At 42.6% G+C, this 22,260-nt stretch overlaps 1 protein-coding gene across 2 annotated transcripts in view; it reads left to right on the top strand.

Annotated features, from left to right (window-relative positions):
• The first annotated feature begins 8,199 nt into the window (after positions 1 to 8,199).
• The window catches only part of CCDC93 (coiled-coil domain containing 93), a 91,286-nt gene continuing 77,225 nt past the window's right edge, over positions 8,200 to 22,260 (top strand). For both annotated transcript variants that reach the window (XM_012468400.3, XM_012468399.3), the window contains exons 1-4: positions 8,200 to 8,359; positions 13,647 to 13,760; positions 15,175 to 15,269; positions 19,992 to 20,103. In XM_012468400.3, the coding sequence (XP_012323823.1) occupies positions 8,318 to 8,359; positions 13,647 to 13,760; positions 15,175 to 15,269; positions 19,992 to 20,103 (363 nt within the window). In that variant the 5' untranslated portion in view covers positions 8,200 to 8,317. The remainder of the gene's footprint in view (positions 8,360 to 13,646; positions 13,761 to 15,174; positions 15,270 to 19,991; positions 20,104 to 22,260) is intronic.

The following is a 22,260-nucleotide window of genomic DNA, read 5'->3' as shown; positions in this document are numbered from 1 at the left end:
AGAATGTCTGGCTTTAAGGGCAAAGTCTGATGTCTGCCTTGGTTTGACTTCCTGGCATCAAGAGGTTTTTAAAAGTCCAGTCTGAGATTTCTTGTAAAAACTATTGTGCAAATTTAAAAGGAGCCTATATGGTTATTCTTGCTGTACTTATACAAATAATTAGGCCAAAAGTTTGAGAAAACTTATTTTACAAACAAATTGGTGTTACTGATTAGTAGAAGTGGAGGTGACAACAGAGAGAAAAATTATGTTTCGGAAGAAAACCATAGTATACATGTTGTTAGATCATATCCCTGTTCATTGTTTTCAAGTTTTTATTATTTATTTAGGATTTTATTATTTATATAGAAATTTAAGATCTTAAATTTCTATCATTTACTTCATTATCTGGCTACAACTTTCCAACCAAAAATGAAAACTGCTAAGTTGGACAACCTGACATAAGTTTCAGGGATCAAGTCTTATGCCTGATGTGTGGATCACATGGAGAGCTCACCAGAATACCCAGTGCCACAACCCAAGAAGGGAATCATGGGAACCCTGTTTACAGTCAGTGGGCCAGAAGCTCAGGTCAAAATCTGAGTTTGTAATTGGCATGTGAAATGGGGTCAGGTTCCTAGGACTAAGCCTTCAACCTATCCTGAGCCCTCAACCCAACTTTACCGGGCTGTCTCCAGGTAAACAGCATCAGAATTGAATCGAATAGTAGGATACCTAGCTGGTGTTTGCTGCAGAGTTGCTTGATTGGCATGTGGAGAAAAGCCCCCACTCATCTGGTGTCAGAAGTACTGTGTGATTGTGAGTAGAGAGTAGGGAAACATACTTAGGTTTTTCCCATATATATATCCACACAAATATATAGGCTAACCTTAGTAAATTCTCTTCATCTTATTTGATTTCAAGATAATGAAAGTTGTGTTCTTATTGCTACTTAATAATAGGAAGTCTCTCATATTAATCCAGAAAACAGCATTTTTTGTTCTCTCTTCTAAAGTAATCTTCATTTTCTCTCATTTAGTTTTCACATGATAGCTTGAGGGAGCTATAATTCCAAGGATAATTTTATGTAAATGTAGTCTATTTAGAAGTGAAATTCCCAAGTCAATTGTTTCCTTTCATTTCTAGACAGTGTAAGGATAGTACTTGAGTTGGTGGTGTTAACCCTTTCTCCAAAACATGAATGGAGAATGCCCACATAGGGATTCTATTGGGCAGTCCTGTCACTGGAGACATTTGAAACACAAATTCCATTTCTATAGATCAAGGATAAATCACACTAGTGGTAAAACTAATATGTTTAGAAAACAAATTTTGATTTAAACAAACCAACAAAACTCCATTTGATGGCTCTCATTGCACTTAGGTAAAATCTAATCCCCTCCTGGTGACCCCCAAGGTCCTGCTTGGGCTAGGCCATCCAGCTGGCACCCAGTGCTCCTGCTTCAGCCCCTCAGGTGCAAGCTCCTCTCTGTTCATGGCCCCTCTCAGTTGGAAGCCCTTATCTCACTCCAGATCTAACCATCTTTCATCTCAGGTTTTAAATGTTGTGTCCCTGGAGAAACTTTCATTGACTTCCCACTCAAAACTGTTCCTCCTGTACCTCTTTTTCATCATACTTTTCAACTCATTATTAAAGGCACTTATTTCAACATGCATTGTGTCATTTGTGCTGTGATGATTTGTTGACTGTGCATGTTCATCCCAGAGTTCAATTGTCTTTCTTTTCTGTATCCAGTGTTTTTCAGGCAGAGGGTTGGGCGCACTTATGGCGTCTGGAGGAACAATTCATTGTGCAGTTTATTAGGTTATGCATGATAATGATGCTTAACAAACAGTCTCCAAACCTCAGTGGTCACAACAAACATTGATATCTCACTCACGGGCCTGGTGCTCAGCTGGGCTCGGGGCTCAGTTCTGCTCTGCTCTCTCACTGGTGTTTCTTGTTTGAGGGCCCAGGTGGAGGGAGGTATGGTTGCCTGAGTATGCATTCTCCCAGTGAATGGCATGAGCAGAGGAGAGTGAGGAAACACAGAATGATTCTTAACACCTCACACAGGATTGGCACAATCTCCTATCTGCTCACATTCCTCTAGTCAAAGAAATTTTTATGACCTAAAGTCAATTTTATGACTTTAGGTCATAAAAATTGGGTGCTAAATGTTGGTAATGTCTCTGCTGTGGTCTGAATGTTTGGGTAACCCCAAAATTTATATGTTGAAATCCTGACCCCCCACAAGGTAACAGTATTAGAAGATGGGAGGTGATTAAGGCTCTACCATAACAAATGGGATTAGTGCCCTTATAAAAGAGGCCTGAGAGAGGCTTCTCACCCTTCTACCATGTAAGATTACAATGAGAAACTGTACATCCATGAGAATGGAATGTCACCAGACATATTTGGAAGTGCCTCGACCTTGGACTTTCCAGCCTCCAGAAGTAAGGAAAATAAATTTTTGTAGTCTATAAGCCACTCTACAGTATTTTGTTATAGCAACCTGAAGACACTAAGACAATCTCCCACGCTCTGTGAAAACTGTAAACTGCTTCTTGGTGCTGAATCTCTACCCTCACCCCCATTGAGAACCTTTCTCTTTGCCTGGCACATAGGAGGCACAGAATGAATATCTGGTGAAAAATTAACTTTGCCAAATTGCCCTCCAAGATCTGTTGTAAAAACTTACTGAACAGGGAATGCTATTGGCATTTGTTTAATGTCCTTCAAACATTCATTATTTTTTCTATACAAAAAATACCAGACTTTAACTTTTTAGAATAAGGTTTTTTTTTTTAGACATTCAGTGACAATTCTTTTAGAATTCTCTATTCAAGTCTTATGCTCATTTTTCTACTAAATTTTTCTTCCTCATTTGGAAGAATTCTTGTCACAGGTAACAAATATTTTTCCAGTTTGCCTTTTAAATGTTTTTATGATTTTTTGGCAGGCAGACGTTGTTAATATTTATACAGGCTCATCTCTCACTGTTTTTTTCATGGCCTGCTGAAGCACACATTTTCACTGGCAATTTTACATGGACAGACTGTAATGTACTTAACCAGTCCCTTATTATGGGCGATTTATACAGTTTATAGGTTTTTTTCTTATCAGTAACATTGTGATGAAAATCTTATATAAGCTCTAAAAGCGGAAGCATCATATCAAAGGATATTTTTAAAGTTCTTAATATATTTTGCCAAATTACTATTGAAATCTTACTCCCTAGACCCTATACTCAGTTTCCCCAAACCCCAGGACTCACATCCCAGATATCCCTTCACCCCAAGACCCACATCCCAGATCCTCATACCCCAGGCCCTGCTGCTGAAGCCCTTACTGGTCAGCCTTGTGCTGAAACAAACAAGAAGAGGACTGGGAGCAGGACTGGAAGGGTAATGGGAAAGTGTGCAGAACACCTCAGATGCTCCTTTTGCCAGCAATGCTTTCCCCTGAGGTTCATCTATGGCATCTTTTTGGAAATTAAGTCTCCTCTCAAATGACAGTGAAAAGCCTAATCCTGGCCCCTTCATCTAAAAGTGACTCTGACTCTAGCTATTCTTTATTGTATTACACTGCGTGTGTGTGTGTGTGTGTGTGTGTGTGTTTTAATTGTAGAGACAGATATTTGCCGTGTTTGCTAGGCTGGTCTCCAACTCCTGGGCTCAAGCAGTCTGCCGACCTTGGCCTCCCAAAGCTCTGGGATTACAGGTGTGAGCTACCACACCCAAACTACACTGTTTCCCTCCCCTCAATAGCACCTATTTCTCCCTGATATTATCTTATTAATTAAATGCTTAATTTCTATGAGTAATTATCTTGCTTGGTGTGTTGATTGCGGTATCTCCAGCACCAGGAACAGTTTCTGGCACAGAGAAACTCTTCTCAAATTCACTGTTCATTGGGAGCCTGTGAAGGTTTGAAAATCCTATTCCCCACCCCACCACCAAAAAAAAAAATTGTTTAATTATTAAATCACTTTACCCAAAAATGTAAATATCATTTTCTCCTGGAGATAGAGAATGTAGCAGATATTCTCAAGCTTGTTTATTCACTACTGTGTAGTTGGGTTCTTGTCAAATCCTTCTAAATGTAGCTAATAGAGTATGATTGTACAAACTATGGAAGTTATTAAAATTCTTTGATAAAACTATCATTTTTTTTGAAAAATGTATTGAAAGAGCTTATCCAAGTCCGTGTGTGTACACCCTGTGTTTTTTTAAACCTTCGGAAGTAGAAGGGGTTTCAGTCTGCTTGCCCTGCCTGTGCCTCCATTATTTCACGGTAGAAACGCTAAATATAGGATGGTGCATTATAAAATTGTACTGCTTAAGAATAGATCGGCATGCCATTAAGAATTTTTAGGGAGAACTCATTTAACCTATGAGCTCTTAGTTTGTTTATGGATTTTGAATTTTGTATGCCACTGTGATCTATAAATAAACCAACCCATAATGAAGTCACTATTCACTGCTGTGCTGTATATAAAACAATATGTTCCTACGTAAAAAAAAATTCAATATTCATGCATCTCCCAGCCCAATTAAATCAGAATTGCTGAGGGTAGACTCCAGGTGATTCCAACGTGCAGCCAAGTTTGAGAGCTACTAATGTAGAAGTAATTCAGCAATATTTGTTGGATAGATGGATGGATAGATGGGAGGTTGGATGGATGGATGGATGGATGGGTGAATAAAAAAACATGGGGAATGAGAAACATGGGGCTCTGGTTCCAGCACTACCTCAAATGTGCTGTGTGACCTAAGCTGTGTCACCCTGCTTTACTGAACACCCATTGTTGCACTACATGTCTTTTTAACTTCCCTTCTTGCTTTACGATTTCATCATTCCACTTTTTGGTCATAGCAAGAGCCCAGAGTAGAAGGAATGAGAGAAGCCTGGAGACAGAATAATTGAGGCTTTATAGAAAACTTCCTCCAGAACAAAGCTAAGCCTAACAGGAAGCTCTTTACTAAGTGAATTAGGCCATTCTCACATTGCTACAAAGAAATACCTGAGACTGGGTAATTTTTAAAGAAGAGGTTTAATTGACTTACAGGTTCTACAGTCTTTTCAGAAAGCATGGTGCCAGCATCTCCTTGGCTTCTGGGGAGGTTTCCGGAAGCTTACAATCATGGTGGAAGGTGAAAGGGGAGCAGACACGTCACATGGCAAAAGCAAGAGCAAGAGAGAGAGGGTAATGTGCTACACTTTTAAACAGCCAGATCTCTTGATGAGTGACAATCATGCAGATAGCACCAAGGGGATGGTGCTAAACCATTCATGAGAAATCTACCCGAGTGATCCAATCACTTCCCACCAGGCCCCACCTCCAACACTGGGGATTAATCTGGGTGGGGCAAACAAATATCCAAACTATATAGCTATGGTACTCCTTTATCTAGGAACTGGAGAGTATTTGTGAGGCTCCAAAAATCTTGCAATTAGAAGAACATCACACAACTCTGTACTAGTGTACAGAAGAAAGACAGAATGACTGATTTCTAGTCCTCAGATATCACTCTAGGGAGATGCAATGTATGAGGGTACCTGGAGTGAAGGGAAAGGGAGAGAGATGGATTTATCTGAGAGATTCCTCACAAGTCTCCTCTGTATTGTCTGTTCAAGGTCTTCTTCAAGACTGTGAAGGGTTTCCACTCTCAATTATGGGCTGCTCAAACTTTCTTTCACTTTTTCTTTCTTTTTTTTTTTTAAGAGACAGTGTCTTGCTACATTGCCCGGGCTGAAGAGCAGTGGGATCACGGTCGTGATCCTACTAATGATCAGCACAGGAGTTTTGACCTGCTCTGTTTCTGACCTGGGCCAGTTCACTGCTCCTTAGGCAACCTCCCTCCCTGGAAGTCACTTTATTGATGCCAAACTTAGTGCAGATACTGATTGGCATAGCTTATTAAAGCCTGGAACTCCTGGCCTCAAGCAAGTTTCCTGCCTCAGCCTCCCGAGTTGCTGGGACTACAAGCAGGTGCTACCTAGCCCTACTCAAACTTTCTTGACTGCTATCATGGCTGTTTCACTAAGCTGCTTTTTTTTTTTTTTTCTTTTTTAAAGCATGCCCCATGTCCCTCAATTCTGTTACTGTCACCCTACACCTATAGTAACTGGGAAGTTAGCTACACATGCTTATGTAAAACATTGCAAAAGCATTATAACAGGGGACTTGGGGTGTGGGCTGTCCGAGTCCTGTTATTCTCCAAGCCCTAGTCTCTGGGCTGCTATTATATACAGCTGTTTAGGTTTGCCTGCTATGTGAGATCTTGCTACCCATTCCTAGGCATCAGTATCTGTCTGGTTACTTAATAGTGGCCACAAATGATTATTACCCTCCATTCCCCCACAACCTATACCATTTCAGTGGAGGGCAGTTTTAAAGCTACAAAAACAACACATTTGGGAAGTTATGAGAATAGAAATTGAGTTTTATTAGCGTCACAAGGGGTAAGAGCAAGATGTACCACACAGGAGGGTTCCCATCTCAATACCTTAACTTGCATATTTAAATTATTCAAATTATTGGCGACCAGGGGTCGGGGATCGTGCACAGCTTTGAGTAATATTTGCTAGTTATATTTAAGAATGAAATGGTGTTCTTAGGGCACTTCCAACTACTTGTGAGCTTTGGCTCCAGACAAACCTCTGTCAGGATAAACTCCAGAAGTACAAAAGGTGCAAAAAAAAAAAAAAAGTCAAAAAGAAAACATGACTGCATACTTTTTTTTTTTTTTTTTTTTTTTTTTTTTTGAGACGGAGTTTCGCTCTTGATACCCAGGTTGGAGCGCAATGGCGCGATCTCGGCTCACCGCAATCTCCGCCTCCTGGGTTCAGGCAATTCTCCTGCCTCAGCCTCCTGAGTAGCTGGGATTACAGGCACGCGCCACCGTGCCCAGCTAATTTTTTGTATTAGTAGAGACGGGGTTTCACCATGTTGACCAGGATGGTCTCGATCTCTTGACCTCGTGATCCACCCGCCTCGGCCTCCCAAAGTGCTGGGATTACAGGCTTGAGCCACCGCGCCCGGCCGCATACTTTTTTTTTTTTTTTTTTGAGACAGTCTTGCTCTGTCACCCAGGCTGGAGTGCAGTGGTGTCATCATAGCTCGCTGCAACCTCAACCTTCCTGGCTCAAGCGATGCTCCCACCCCAGCCTACCGGCTAGCTGGGACCACTGACACAGGGTTACTTTTCTCATATTTTGTAGAGATAGAGGTCTCATTATGTTGCCCAGGTTGGTCTCCAACTCCTGGATTCAAGTGATCCTCTCGCCTCGGCCCCCAAAATGCTGGGATCACAGGCATGTGCCACCGCACCTGCCTACTCTTTTAAAGATGCCCGGGATGCAAACAAGAGAGGAAAGCAAACAAAACCTTTTTGATCTCAAGGAGCTAAGTGTCTGACACTCTCCATCCCACACACATATACAGAGGAAAGGATCTCTTCTACAGCAAAAGTTTTCATGGAAGTCATCTGTTTCCTCATCGCTTAAAAGACACAAAAAGCCGGGAAGCCGTTATGGTGTGGGGGCCTGTGACCTTTTGTCTAGCTGCCACCCTCCAGGACCGACAAGGGGTACACCAAATAGGGCACGCGGCTGCTAAAATGACGTGAACACAGGAGTCTGCATTCTCTGAGATGTCATTCCTCCAGGAGGACCCAGAAACCGTGAACGGGGCGGGATGCTGGGCAATATCCTAAGGGAGGTTTCCTGGGAACGCGATGCCACTGGCCAGGACGCTGGGGAGGGCTGCGAGCGTGAAGAACCCCTTCTCAGGGGGTCCGTTCCTGGTCCGTATAGGGAGAAGGCTGTCCAAGCGTATGCTTATAAGGGCTAGAGCCGGACATGGATTCGGAATCCTCAGGCTCATCTGTGCTTGGACTCTGACCCTGTGCGAGGAGGTGTCCGAAGTCTGGTTCACCGAGAAACGGGACCCACCTGGGGCATCCGATGCCAGCGAGAAGGGAAGGGAGCCGAAATCCAAAATGTTGTCAAGATGCAGGAGGAACCGCTCTCATGCGGCGCCTCGGAGGAAACTTTAGAGCAACTGGCCAAATATCCAGCACAACGCTAGGACCCACAGCCCAGCCCACGTCTCCCAGGGCTGCTGAGGCGCAGGCGCAGTGGTGCCGCGTTCCGGCCCCAGCGCGCATGCTCCGCCCGGCTGCTGCGCTCCAGGCCGGCGGCGGCAGCGGCGGCGACGGCGGTGGAAGTTTCCGCTTTGCACTCCACCCCGGTAGCAGCTCCACGGCAGGGACAGCTTCCTCCGGACGCTTGGCGGGGTTCGCTGTCGCCGTACGGCAGCCCGGTCTGATCATGGGGTTACCCAAGGGGCCGGAGGGCCAGGGTCTCCCGGAGGTAAGAACGCCTCCTTCCCTGGCACGTCGGGGTTGCTGAAGAGAGGGCCGAGCCGCGGGGCGGCGGGCAGAGCGGGCCCCGGGTGCGTTAGGGGCGCCCCGCCCCCTTCCTCAGGTGTATCCACCTCGGGAAAGCGCCGACCCTCTTCTCGGAGGCGGGGAGCAGGTGCCCCTGCGTGAGCAAGGGGCAGCGGACGGGAGGGTACAAACTTAAGCCGCTCCGGGGTCTCTTGGGGGCAGAGGTGGCCTTCCCAGCCCGACACCTGCCCTGACGCAGCCCCACGCCCCGCGGGGCCCTGAGCTCCCACCTCTCCTCCCGTCCGGGACGGGCGCCCCAACCCAGCGCTGCAGGGCTGGCCCCCAGGGCCGAGGCTGCTGCAAGCAGGAGTCACGAGACCGCGCTTCGAGGCGGTCCGGGCTCGGGTGGTGTGAAGGGCGGTGACCTTGGGACGCCTACCGCCACCCTGCGGGGTCTCGGCGGCCAGTCCCACCTGCCTTGCTGTCGGCAGGGAACGCCACCCTCCTTGCGTTGATCCGGGCCGGAGCGGCGGGAGGAAGTTTGGGAAACTTGCGCGCACCAGGGAGGTGTCTCGTAGGGTCAGCGCCCCGCAGCGTTCAGGGTGGGACGCACTCCAGGGGTGCTGTGTGGCCAGGGACCGAGCTCTGGGCGGAAACGTTGCAGCTTCTCCAGGAGAGGGCCAGGTTCCTTTCCAGAGGTGTTTGTTATTAAGTACTCAGTACTAGGGAGAGGGACATGAGTGGTTTCCGGATTTCCACGTTTGCCGGGAATACAGGGAAAGTGCATTCATTTTCTTTTGGCTGCACATATCACTTAGCATCTCGTAGGTAGTTTGCATCTGTCGTCCCTTTCAGTTGATTTTACTCAAAGCCTAGTCTAGTTTACTGGATTCTGGAGAGAAATGGAATCCACGCTGCACCTGTGCCCCTTTCCTAAGATTCTGGAGCAAGCATTGGGCAGAGTGACGTGGTGAGTGGTCCCTTCACACTTAACCGCCTGTGACCAATCTTGCACCTCTGCACTCCTCCCAAATCCTCAGTTCTTTCATATCACAAGTATCCACTAATTGAGGGATCACTGTGTTCTGTGCCCAGAAGCTGGGAATATAGTGGTGAAAGGACAGATTTGTCTGTCAGTGTGTTCTCCCAGAATGCAAGTCCATTTTGTTGTCTTAAGAAAGCCTAACAAGTGTAAATGTTGTCAGACCCCTGTATTAGGTAAAATCTTACATGCACGTTGCTTTAATGTGACTCAGGATAGTGAACAATAGCATCTGCACTGTAACATTTGAAGTTTTCTTTTTGCCGCTTCTTTATTCTAGGCTCTCATTAAGTTTTTGCCTGGCCTTTTGCTGTAGACTACTTTCTGGTCTCCCAGGTTCTACTTTAAATCCCTCCAACCCAGTATCCTACAGTACTATCAGTGGAGGTCCTTCTGGAGAAGAAAAAAAAGGCACACTGCTGCTGTGTGTCATTTGTTTAAACTTTGACTGACTGCTAAGAGGCCAGGTCTACTTGGTAATTGTTTTCGAAGAACCTGAGACAGTTCCTGGCAATTAAGAGGTCAGGGTGAATATAATCAAATTGTTATCCTTTAGTTCAGAAGCTTGTAAATATAAATATGGATAGTCTGTGCTATCAGGCTGTCACTAGACTAGTTAATTCATTAAATTCATTCTTTTCCTTTTTTGAGACAGTCTCATTCTGTCACCCAGGCTGGAGTGCAGTGGTGTGATCTCAGTTCACTGCAACCTTTGCCTCCCAGGTTCAAGCGATTCTGGTGCCTCAGCCTTCCCAGTAGCTGGGATTACAGACATGAACCACTGCCTGGCCCAAATTCATTCTTTTTAACCTTTTACAAAGATAACTAGACTTGGCCCTGCCTTCCAGCTTATAAGAACTATAGTGCACGGAAATTGAAATTTTATTGGACTTCGTTGAAGAGCTCATTGTTGTTCATCTTTGTCAGAAATTTAGTTTTAACATCTGGATGTAATTAACCAGGCTGATGGCTTTTTATTTTTATTTATTTATTTATTTATTTATTTATTTTTTGAGACGGAGTTTCGCTCTTGTTACCCAGGCTGGAGTGCAATGGCGCAATCTCGGCTCACCGCAACCTCCGCCTCCTGGGTTCAGGCAATTCTCCTGCCTCAGCCTCCTGAGTAGCTGGGATTACAGGCACGTGCCACCATGCCCAGCTAATTTTTTTTTGTATTTTTAGTAGAGACGGGGTTTCACCATGTTGACCAGGATGGTCTCGATCTCTTGACCTCGTGATCCACCCGCCTCGGCCTCCCAAAGTGCTGGGATTACAGGCGTGAGCCACCGCGCCCAGCCGTTGATGGCTTTTTATGTCTTCAAGAGAGGGTGTTCTTTCATTCCCTGCATGCCAGGCAGTGGCCCTTTTCCATTTTTTCAATGTTGATCTACTAAGTGAATTTGGAATTAAACATACCCATTTGGTGTCTTGTGCCGAAAAGTTACTTCACAAGTTATATTGCAAAAGTATACTTCTCCATTCTAGGGGTGAGTGGATGGAAGCATGGTCCATGCATCTGTAGTGAGGTGGCCAGTGGGTGCCCGTTAGATAGGTGTTGAGGCAGTGATGATCCTCCTATTTTTGTTTGTTTTTTGTCCTCTTCTTGGAAGTGTTTTCACAGTAAGTGATGTTTTCATGGTAAATGACTGAACAAATGAAGTGTTCCTGTTTCACACCCCAGAAGTTTTAGGAAAGTACTTATGTCATTTTCTTTTTCTGCTCTAACATTTTGAACTACAGCTACTCTTTAGCTTCTCTTTTCTTAGGGTCTTCATTTGTAGATGTTTCTCAACCATCCCAGATTTTTTGCAGAAGGGAGAGAAGGTGTGAATAATTTATATTACTTAAGAAAATGTTTATGTCCACTAGGAACTAGTGAATGCTAATCTTCAAGATTCTTAAAGGAGTGGCCAGGGTCATTTCAGAGAAGGATGTAGCTCCGTGCCGACACCTCCCCTACACCACTCCTACTCTATTGCAGGGGATTATCAGTCACTTTAATAATTCTGTATTAACTGTGTTTTAATATGTATACTCCTTTTCCTGGCAGTTTATACATCAAAATAAACTTTCTGTTGTCAAGGATGTGACTACCAAAACATTTTAATACATGACTGGTTTAGGTTCATTTACTTTATGTAAGCATTAATAGATCATTCTTTAATAAGTGTGTCCTTTGAAGTTAATGCTGTTTTGATACAGAGGAGTAAACCCAAATTTATAATATATAGTCCTCTCCTTAACCAACCAATAGTCCCTTTGGAAAGAGAAGCATATACATAACACTAGATATCTCACTTAGAAGAGGTTGATATTTAATTATATATACTGCATAGACTACAAATAAAATAGAAATGCACAGGAGTGACCATTTCAGATTAGATTTGTGAGGGATGGCATTGAATGGGAGCTGGAATATGAAAGTAATTTCTTAATGGTTAGAGAATATCATAGCCATGACCGTGTCTTGGTTGTTTTGGGGGGAGTTAAAGGATGAAGCTGAAAAGATAGTTTGGTGGCCAAAGATCTGAATGTGAAACCAGGACATCTGGAGTTCATCTTAGAGGCAGTGTGTGTGATGCATTGTTGTTAAGGGCTTGGGGAGTGAGCTAAAGAGGGATAACATGAAAGCTGTGATTTAGGAAGGGGTAAGCAAAACAAATTAACAGGGAAGAAAGATAAAGCATTTGCAAGAGCCCTGGAATGAAGTATGAATACAAGGGAAGAGAGGATAAATGTGAGATGCATAGTAAAGGAAGACTTAACAGGCATTGTTGGGTAAGGGAGTCGTCAGGAGTATGAGAATGTGAACCAGGGTATCTTGTTGGTGTTTTATATAGAGATGGTTTTTTATTTTCTGCAGCAATGGAAGAGAGGCAAGGTAGTTCATGATAGTAAATAGATGAAGGAGTATTAGATTATTTAGATGGATTTAAGTATTAGATAAAGATGTGGGGTAAAAGGAGGATATACATTAAAATTTTTAAATCAAAACACTGATTTAAGTATATTAGATGAATTTATTATTTTTAAGGCAATTCTATTATGTAGCATTAATCACCGTTTAATATATCTGTGTCGGCAGCCTTTCATATATTTTTCAAGATCAAAAAAGAAAGTGCAGAGAGGGATACATATTTGAATTTTCTTCTTCATTTCTATGCCTCTTGTCAGTAACTTCTGGGACCTGGATGAGTATAAAGTTTTTTGTTTGTTTGTTTTTTTGGAGACAGAATCTTGCTCTGTTGCCCAGGCTGGAGTGCAAGGGCACAGTCTTGCCTCACTGCGGCCTCTGCCTCCTGGGTTCAAGTGATTCTTGTGCTTAAGCCTCCTGAGTAGCTGGGGTTACAGGTGTGCACCACCACACTCAGCTAATTTTTTTTATTTTTAGTAGAGATTGGGTTTTGCCATGTTGGCCAGGCTGGTCTTTAACTCCTGACTTCAAGTGATCAGTCCCCGCTTGGCCTCCTAAAGTGGTGGGATTACAGGCATGAGCCACTGCACCCAGCAAAGTATAGTTTTTTGATAGAGGGTCTTGCTGTCTCACCCAGTCTGGAGTGCAATGGCACAATATCAGCTCATTGCAACCTCTGCCTCCTGGGTTCAAGCAATTCTTATGCCTCAGCCTCCTACGTAGCTGGGACTGCAGGCATGTGCCACCACACCTGGCTAAGTTTATTTTTAGTAGAGATGGGGTTTCACTATGTTGACCAGGCTGGTCTCAAATTCCTGACCTCAAATGATCCACCCACCTCAGCCTCCCAAAATGCTGGGATTACAGGTATGAGCCACCACGCCGGCCCTAAGTGTAATTTTTTTTTTTTATAGAAAACACCATAAAACTTTGTTCCTGTCTGTTAAGGAGTTATAATTTATTTGAGAAGACTGTCAAAGTAAACCATGGGTTAGAGAAAAAGGAAGTATTTTACTCTAACCTTTCTTCTTCTGGATTCCTTCAGCATGTGATGAGTAGTGTATTCTACCTGGGCATGTGTCTCCCTCAGCTGTGAAGATTACCAGCCCATTGAGGATTGGGGACCTGTCTGTGACTCTGGCAACACTGTCCACATGCTTCTGTGTGAAGCTTGCTGAATTTTGAGAGAATTTATTACAGTGATGTAACCCATGTTATCTGCTCCTTGGCAAAGATACTGTGGCATCGGGGATATACCTGGTGTTCCTTTATTCAGATAGGCTTTACCGGTCAAACTTTTACCTTTTGTTTTAGGTGGAAACAAGAGAAGATGAAGAACAAAATGTCAAGTTGACTGAAATTCTGGAGCTCTTGGTTGCAGCTGGGTATTTCAGGGCAAGAATTAAAGGCTTGTCACCCTTTGACAAGGTAAGGGGAAATCTTTCTAACCATTAGACTGTTTTGTCAAAATGACATGGTTAATCATGGCAAAGAAAGGAGGAAAAGATGATGTTTTAACTTCCTCCATGTCTGTGTTGCCATTTCTTCCTAATTCACACTCATTATGGAAGTGTTCAAATTTCTTTTCAAAGACAGAAATGATATATCAATGAATATGTCATCAGTTCCTTTTATGTGCACAAAGCTTTAGGAAATGCAAAGAAGCAAAATAAATAGTTCCTTCTTTCAAGGAATTTACAGTTTGGGTGGGGATTATAAAACTTACAGAAAATAAAATAATCAGAGTTAATAATGAGCTATCCCAAGTCAGCATGCTTACAGACAGTTGCCAGATATTCTGCAGATGGTAAATGCTCTGATTTAGGACTAGAGAGAGATCACTGTGCAATGAAGTCTTTTAATTCAGCAGAACCTTGAATTATGATGCATAAATCATAGTAATAGGACACAGAGAAAAAACAAAGGCACAGTTCTCAAAGAGCCCAATTTCTGTAGAATAGGGATGAGAGACAAGTAAATCAACATCCACAGAATAAATGGCGTGTTGCAGAAAGTGCCACAGCAGACTGTGCACAGAAAGGACACATCCAAATCAGACAGGGCAGGCTGTGGAAGACAGTGCTGAGTGCTCCAGGGGCGTCACAGTCCCAGCTGTGCATAACAGAATCACTCTGGGTTATTTTATAATACAGAACCCAGGACTCATCCATTGAAATTCTGGTTAGCTAGGTCTGGGCTCGGGCCCTGGAATCTACATTTTTATCCGGCAACTCACAAGAGTCTAAAACAGGCAGGGGTAAGATTCACTGTTGTTTTTATCTAATATCAAGCTGTGTCTGAAAAGAATTTTGTTTTAAAATAGGTTTTTAGTCTTACTCTCTTTTGCATCTCAGAGAATTCCTGAGGGAAAAGTAGAGCCAGGGGTTTTCATCTCAGGTAGATAAGAAAAATAAGATGTATGGAAGCAAAATGTCAGCCTTGCTACCCATGTATCTGGTCTATAAAACACAGAATTAATGTCTGTCCTTTTGACTGTAAAGAGCATCTATGTACATTATGTTCATTTAATAATAAATGTCAGCTCTTCAGTCATGCCAGCCACATTTCAGCTGCTCAGCAGCCGCATGTAGCTAGTAGCTACTGTACTGGTCCATGCAGATAACAGAATATTTCTGTCACTGCAGAAAGTTTTCTGCAACAGTGCCATTTTAGATTAATTATAGTTGATGGGGTAAGGAGGACACATTCTCTCTCTCTCAGGATATATAATTTTGTGTGTGTACTGAGTCTGTTTGAGCTATTTATAATTTACCTACCTTCTACTTCTTCCATTCTCCCCAAACTGAAAAGAGAAAACGAGTATTTTCTTTGTGTCTTGCAGGTAGTTGGAGGAATGACTTGGTGTATCACCACTTGCAACTTTGATGTAGATGTTGATTTACTCTTCCAAGAAAACTCTACAATAGGTCAAAAAATGTAAGTTTTTCTACAGAAAACCTAAAGGTGGGGAGAAGGGAACTAACTTTTTCCTGTGTTGGTTTTACCATTTCTTGGATTCCACATGTGCTTTCTTTCTAAATTCCCCCTTGAGTTTTACAGTGGTTGTTAGGCCGCATTTTCATTTCAATATCCTTATGGGATATGATAGACTCCCATCAGTGGCAACATTCCATTATACTTCTAATAGATATGGGAACACAGTATTTTTTATATGTATTCTCAGTTCTTCATCTGTATTTCTGAATTTTAAAAGATGCTGAAAATTGTTTTTTCTTCTTTTAAAGTTTAGATATAAAGTTTATTTGGGAGCAAAACATGACCTGAATTGAATGAATTTAAAGCTTTATTGATCCCACTTATGTGAATATTCATAAGTTTTGCTGAAAAAATATTTTTTTTATTATAGAGTGTGGCTCTAGATTTTCCTGGGTTCTTACATAATATATAGTATGTATCCTTTAGGTATTCTTTTTTTTTTTTTTTTTTTTTTTTTTGAGACAGAGTCTCGCTCTATTGCTATAGTGGCACCATCTCGGCTCACTGCAACTTCCGTTTTCCAGTTTCAAGCAATTCTCCTGCCTGAGCCTCCCGAGTGGCTGGGACAACAGGCATGCACTACCGCACCTGGCTAATTTTTTGTATTTTTAGTAGAGACAGGGTTTCACCATGTTGGCCAGGATGGTCTCGATCTCTTGACTTTGTGATCCACCCGCTTCGGCCTCCCAAAGTGCTGGGATTACAGGCGTGAGCCACCACACCCGGTCTCCTTTAGGTATTCTAAAGAACTAAATGTAAAAAAATCAGAATTCTGAAACACAGCTAACCCGAAGGGTTTGGATAAGGGATTGAGGATGTGTTACATTTTCTGGTAAGTGCTTAATGTGTGTCTCTTAAGTGCAGGCCCATGAACTGTAACTGTACACAAAGCTGGAGACGGGTTTACGTAGCTAAGGACCCACCAGACTCAGCAGTGCATCAGGGAGCTCATTCTTTATTATCTGTAGAAGACACGTTATGGCCACAGGGTACTGAGTCACCGAAAAGTCTTTTGTTTGGTTTTGGAAAGTGTTTTGTTTGGAGTTCCCACTCCCATAGAGTTTCTGGTTAGGTGCAGTTTAGACTACAATGGCCCTATGTTTGCAATTTCTCAGTATATGTAGTCAATTTAATAGGTGGGCTGGACATACATCCAAGGAGTGCACTTGCCTATTGAGGGCATGGTTATCTCTCAAGCTGTCTTCTTTATGTGCCCAATTGAGGCCTTCTTCCCTGGCATCCTTCTTTGCTGAGAGTTCCATAAGCTTCTATCCTCCATTTTTATCCTCTTCTGAAGCCCCATTAACAGAGGGTCCTATGGCTGGAGTCCCATAATGAGATCTTACATTTATAACTGAGTTTATTTCAACAACAAACATTTATTGGGCATCTGTGTTACAAGTACTCGCATGTGTATTTTATTATTTTACCTTCACTACAGCAGGATTAAACCTAGTTTTATGATCGGAGTATTGGACCTGGACCGATTTACTTGCCACAAGTTTCAGAGTTGATGCTGGAGCTTGAATTTAGACCCAGGTTTAATTCACTCTCTTTCAAACTGCAGTGGAGAAGAAAACAGTGTACCAAACGCTCTTAAAAATGAAAGGAGTCAAACTAATCGCAACTGGGCATGTTAAAATCTTAGTCTAGGAAACCTGCCTCTGCAATTGTCACTTGCTGTGATTTTTTAGGAAATCTGAAGGATCCACCTTGAGCTGCAGGGAGAAGCTGAATGGGGGTTGTTAGATTTCTGGAAGTATTTCTCACTTTCTTTCCCTGCCCCCAGCTTGCCTGCATTTTCCTCCATGTCCTTATCTTGGCTGCCAAGACTATCCAGACTTGGCAGTAATTTTTGCCAAGGCAGGTTTAAGAAGGTTGTAAATCCTAGGATGACCCATGATAGCCTTTTCTCTGGGCCTTTATTAACTGGGTGAGTAGGCTGGCTCCATAGAGTGGCCAGGGAGAGCCATGTCTGAAGGCAGGGAGTTAGGCTGGATGGTGTTGTGGGTCCCAGCCTCTTGTTTTTAAGCTACTACGGTTTCTAGGCAATTGATAACTCTACGCAAACCAAAATATCTGTAACCACAAGAGGGAGCACTCATCCTGCTGAACCAAAATGTAACTCAGCAAAGGCTGTATTGATCATGTGCCCCTGTATAGATAGTTAAGACCTGCACCGAGCAAAACCAGGACTGATACTCATTTTTATTTGCTAAGCTTGGAGTTCAAGCAGCAGTTCCAGTTGAAGACTCATCTCTTCTTTTCACAAGTTTCATTAAGAAATAAGCCATGAGAGTCTGATGGAGATCAAAATTAAAAAAATAAAGCTTATCAGAGAGAGTGCCTTAGATATGTTGCCAAATGGGTTTGTTAATACTTCACTACCAAGCTATCCCATGTGAGTCCCAAGCAGACCTGGACAACCACAGGCTTCTCCTGTAAAGCAGGCAATACATCTTATGGCAGAAAAGATGCATGTGTCCCAAAGACAGGCTGCCCTGAAAGGAGGGGCACCAGGAATGGCTGGGAGCTGCATGACAGTTTTCCTCTTCTTCTCAGGACTTTTGGTTTTGTTTTAAGAGACAGTTTTACTTTGTTGCCCAGGCTAGAGTGCAGTGGCATGATCATAGCTCTCTGCAGCCTCAAACTCTTAGGCTCAAGTGATCTTCCTACCTCAGCCTTTTGAGTAGCTTGGACTGTAGGAATGCACCACCATGCCTGACTAATTTTTAAATTTTTTTATACAGCAGGGTCTCACTGTGTGGCCCACGCTGGTCTCAAACACCTGGCCTCAAGTGACCTCCCGCCTTGGCCTTCCAAAGCACTAGGATTACATACATGAGGTACCAGGCCTGGCCCCTCTTGGGACTTTTGGATAAATCACTCCTCACCCCTGCTTCTGTTGGGGAGGAAGGGTGTGGGCGAAGAGGCAGCAAATAATTCTCCTATATATTTCCCTCCTGGGAGGTAGATGTTCCCTCTCTTCTATGAATGTGTGTAGTGAGGTATTAATCTTCCCCCTTCCATTTTTTTTTTTTCCTATTAACACATTGGACCTAACATTTGATCTTATGATCAGTGGGGTGTTACTCTTGTTCTTAGCACTTTTAACCTTGGTCCCAACTTGTGAAGCTATTTTCCAGATACCAGACACTGTTTCTTAATGTGTTCTCTAATGACCATTCCCTGGGGCGGGGGCTGCTTAACTTTAGCTCCTAGGTCACCTAGTTACTATTAATACTAAGACTGAGGGGTGAAACCTACTAAGGGAAACAAAGATAAGACAATAATAACTCTCACCCAGCCCAGAGTCAGATGTTCGTCTTGAGGGTATCTGTCTCCTGGGAAGGATTATTGAAATGCAGAAAGATAAAGGTGGGCAAGACTTCTTTGAACAAGGAACACTTTTGGTAGACCCAAAACTTGTTGGATTTGAAGCACCTAGTAAGTTCTAAGTGACCCTTGTTTACCTGGACCTTCATCTATTAGAACATAGTACTATACTTGGTTATAAGGCCACAGTAGTTCCTGTGACTGGCTAAGATTTTTTTTAAAGGCTCTTGTGTGGCAATATAACCTATCATGTAGGCTGAGCCAGAAGCTCCTATTTCTCCACATACCCACAAGGCCATGCCTGGTGACTGCTTCTCAACGTTCCCAGGCTGTATACCATGGCTTTGGGGTTAGGCACACTACTGAATAATATATTTTTCTCCCCTTGAGTCTGATCCAATTAAGATAGTATAAGAAACAGGAATCACATAGCTAGAGATCAAATGCTAACTGATTCAGGAAGGAGGCTTCAAGCTGCAATAAAACAGACTTGCCACTGCTGCCATAAACTATCCTGCCCCAGCTCAGGCTGAGGTGAGAAACCTACCTAGCAGGAGAGAATGCTCACCACCTGCTCTACAGAGAAGAACACTCTGGGACCTCAGGGAGCCTGGTTCCTCCCTTTCCAGTCCCGCCTTGTGGTCTTCTATAGGAGGAAGACTGAGGCGAGATGTTAGAGAAAGGTCAGTGTCCCTTATGAGAAGCAGAAAATCTCTCTTCTGTGTGGAAATAAGAGTGAGGATATACAATTTCTTCAACTCCAGGATTTATTTTAGAGTATCATAAAAGTAAAGGTTTCTATATATTTTAAAAATATTTTTGTACCAGAGTAGAGAACTCCAAATATCTTTTGGGGCTCCATGGTTCATCTTAATATTCTGGGTACCTGGTGTAAGGTCTGGTAATTATTTCTTGCCTAAATGATATTTAGAATATTTTTTCAAACTTTTAGAAAGAGTAGCTCAGTAAAATGAAATGTAAAAAGAATACGTCACACTAATAACTTTTTATCTTACTACGTAAGGATGTTAAAAAAATCGTTACTACTTCTAACATCACCATTTCATAAAGAAAAAATATTTCACATCTAAAAAGGAAGAAAAACATCATAGAATAAAGGACGAAGGCAGTTTTTTGGAAACAAACACACAACTAAATTGTGCTTATTTTTCTCATTTTGCAGTCATCTAGGAGAAATTTGTCATGGTCTGGATTAGCCTGGCATGGAGAGGCCCCAGATCCTTCTGTGATGCTGCCCAGACTTTAGAGTTGCCATAATGGCTACTTTGTGTGTCTCACTCTTTGCTTGTTGTTTTTTCTGAACAGAGCTCTATCAGAAAAAATTGTCTCAGTCCTGCCAAGGATGAAATGCCCACACCAGTTGGAGCCCCACCAGATTCAAGGGATGGATTTTATTCACATATTTCCTGTTGTTCAGGTGAGAGCTTCTGTTTGGTTTCTTGCCCTCTGAAACATCAGAATTCCTATAATGGACCTGGCTTGTCCTGTAATTGGTCCATCTGTCCTGGATCCTGAATTTAATGGGTGTGCTATAGATTTGTTACAGCAGAACATAGTAGTGTTCCTTGTCGTCATCTTCAGAAGATTGCTGGTATTGCCTATACCCTAGTTTCCTGCTGTCACCTGATAAGATCTTTGAATGTTCTCCTCTGACTATTCATTGCCCTTTTGGTAAAGACAGAACTCTGCAGCCTGGTATGCTTTGTTCCCTTTTGACCTATCCAGCTTGATTTCATTCCTTGCTTTTCTTTGTTCTTTTGGTTCTAGCCCCTCTGACGTTCATTCAGATTTCCCCAGGTTTATTATGCTTCCACCTGTCACAGTGTTTTTGCCTTGCTGGTTCCTTGGGCTGGAGTGCTATTCCATTCTCTCCTTACCTGTTTAATTCATATGGCTTAATTCAGCCCTTCATATCTCAGTTTCACCAAACCTCTTCAAGAAAGCTTTCCCTCATCCGCTAATCCACAGCATGTTCCTTTACAGTATGCATTCCTATGGCCACATCCCCTTCCTTCACCAGAATCTGCCTTACTGCAGTTTGTAATCATGTTTATCCATGTGTGTGATTATTTATCTGCTTCTCTCATTAGACTGAAAGCTGCATGAGAGTAAGACTGCGTGGGTGTCTTGCTTGTTTTGTTTCCAGTACCTACCAGAATGTTTTACAATGTGTAGATATTTAGTCAGTATGGCTTAATGCCTAAAGGGGAGACTTCTCTCTGCCTCCAGCTGTTTCCCAAACCCCTATGATTACGTAGCTTATGCTGTACAGCTCCCAAACAGTTGGCCCTTCATATTCGTGGTTCCACATCCATAAATTCAACGAACCATGCATCAAAAATGTTTGGGGATGGGGAGAAACACAATAAAAATAACAATACGATAATAAAAAGTAATACAAATTTAACAAGCTGGAAAAAAATTAATACACATGTAAAAATACAGTATAACAACTATTTACGTAGCATTTACGTTGTATTAGGTATTATAACCTAGAGATGATTTAGAATGTAGGGGAGGATGTGTTTAGGTTGTATGCAAATACTGTGCCATTTTATATCAGGGACTTGAGCATCTGTGGATCAGTATCTAGAGAGTTTTGGAAGCAATCCCCCACAGATTCCTTGGGACAACTGCATTCTGTGCCATTCTATGTGGGCTTCCTCTCTAGGCATCTCAGAAGGAGGAGGCGCAAAGGGACTCAGAAGTGTTGCTAGCTGTGTGAACACTACTTTCTGTCTGATCCTAATAGAGTTCTTTGAGGCATTTATTATAATCCCTTACATTTGAGGAAAGTGAGAAATGTAATTTCCTTACATTTGGGAAAAATGAGACTGAGAGAAGGTAATTGATTTGCTTAAGGGCAGAGAGCTATTGAGTGGACAAGCAAAGGTTTCAGTCTAAACTCTGTCTCCAAGCCTGTGCTTTTTCCACTCCTCCATTCATGCAGCCACTGAGAAGGAAGGTACACAGCCCTAGAAGTTAGAAAAGTTTTCTAGTTCTGTGTTAAGATTATGAAATATAGGGGTCAAGAGTATGGACCCTGGAGACCTCCTGGGTTCAAATTTGTCACTTTCTAGCTCTGTGTGGCCTTGGGTAAATAACTTTCTCTCTGTTAAATAGAAATAAATAATAGCACCTACCTGATAGGATGAGAATTAAGTTAGTTGTATGTCTAAAGCATGTCGATGAAAGACTGACCATTTTAGTAAGTGCTCTCTAAGTGCTATATACTTATTTCTGTTACTACTGTTACGGGTTGAATCTTGCCCTCCACTAGACTTCAAATCAAATGCCATGAAATTTGTAAATTTGAGGCCAAGACTTTACCTTGAAATTGATTTGTATGTTAGCCTTTTTGTCTTTCTGATACATACAAGGGGACACTACCTGGTTGTTTTTGTGAAAATGGGAAGTTGGGGCCCTGTGTTGATTATTATTGAAACCTCTGACATCATCAAACTGTGACACTGTTACCTTTCCCCTAAAATGTGGATCTTTAGAGATTAGACCTTTTTTAACCCTACACTAGGACTCTGGGGGCAAAAAAATCTAGTCAGGTTGTGAGAAGAAG

This window comes from Aotus nancymaae, unplaced genomic scaffold, assembly GCF_030222135.1.
Source record: "Aotus nancymaae isolate 86718 unplaced genomic scaffold, 86718_ANA_hifiasm-v0.15.2.pri h1tg000029l, whole genome shotgun sequence".
Taxonomy (NCBI): domain Eukaryota; kingdom Metazoa; phylum Chordata; class Mammalia; order Primates; family Aotidae; genus Aotus; species Aotus nancymaae.
This window is presented reverse-complemented; position numbering and strand designations above follow the sequence as displayed.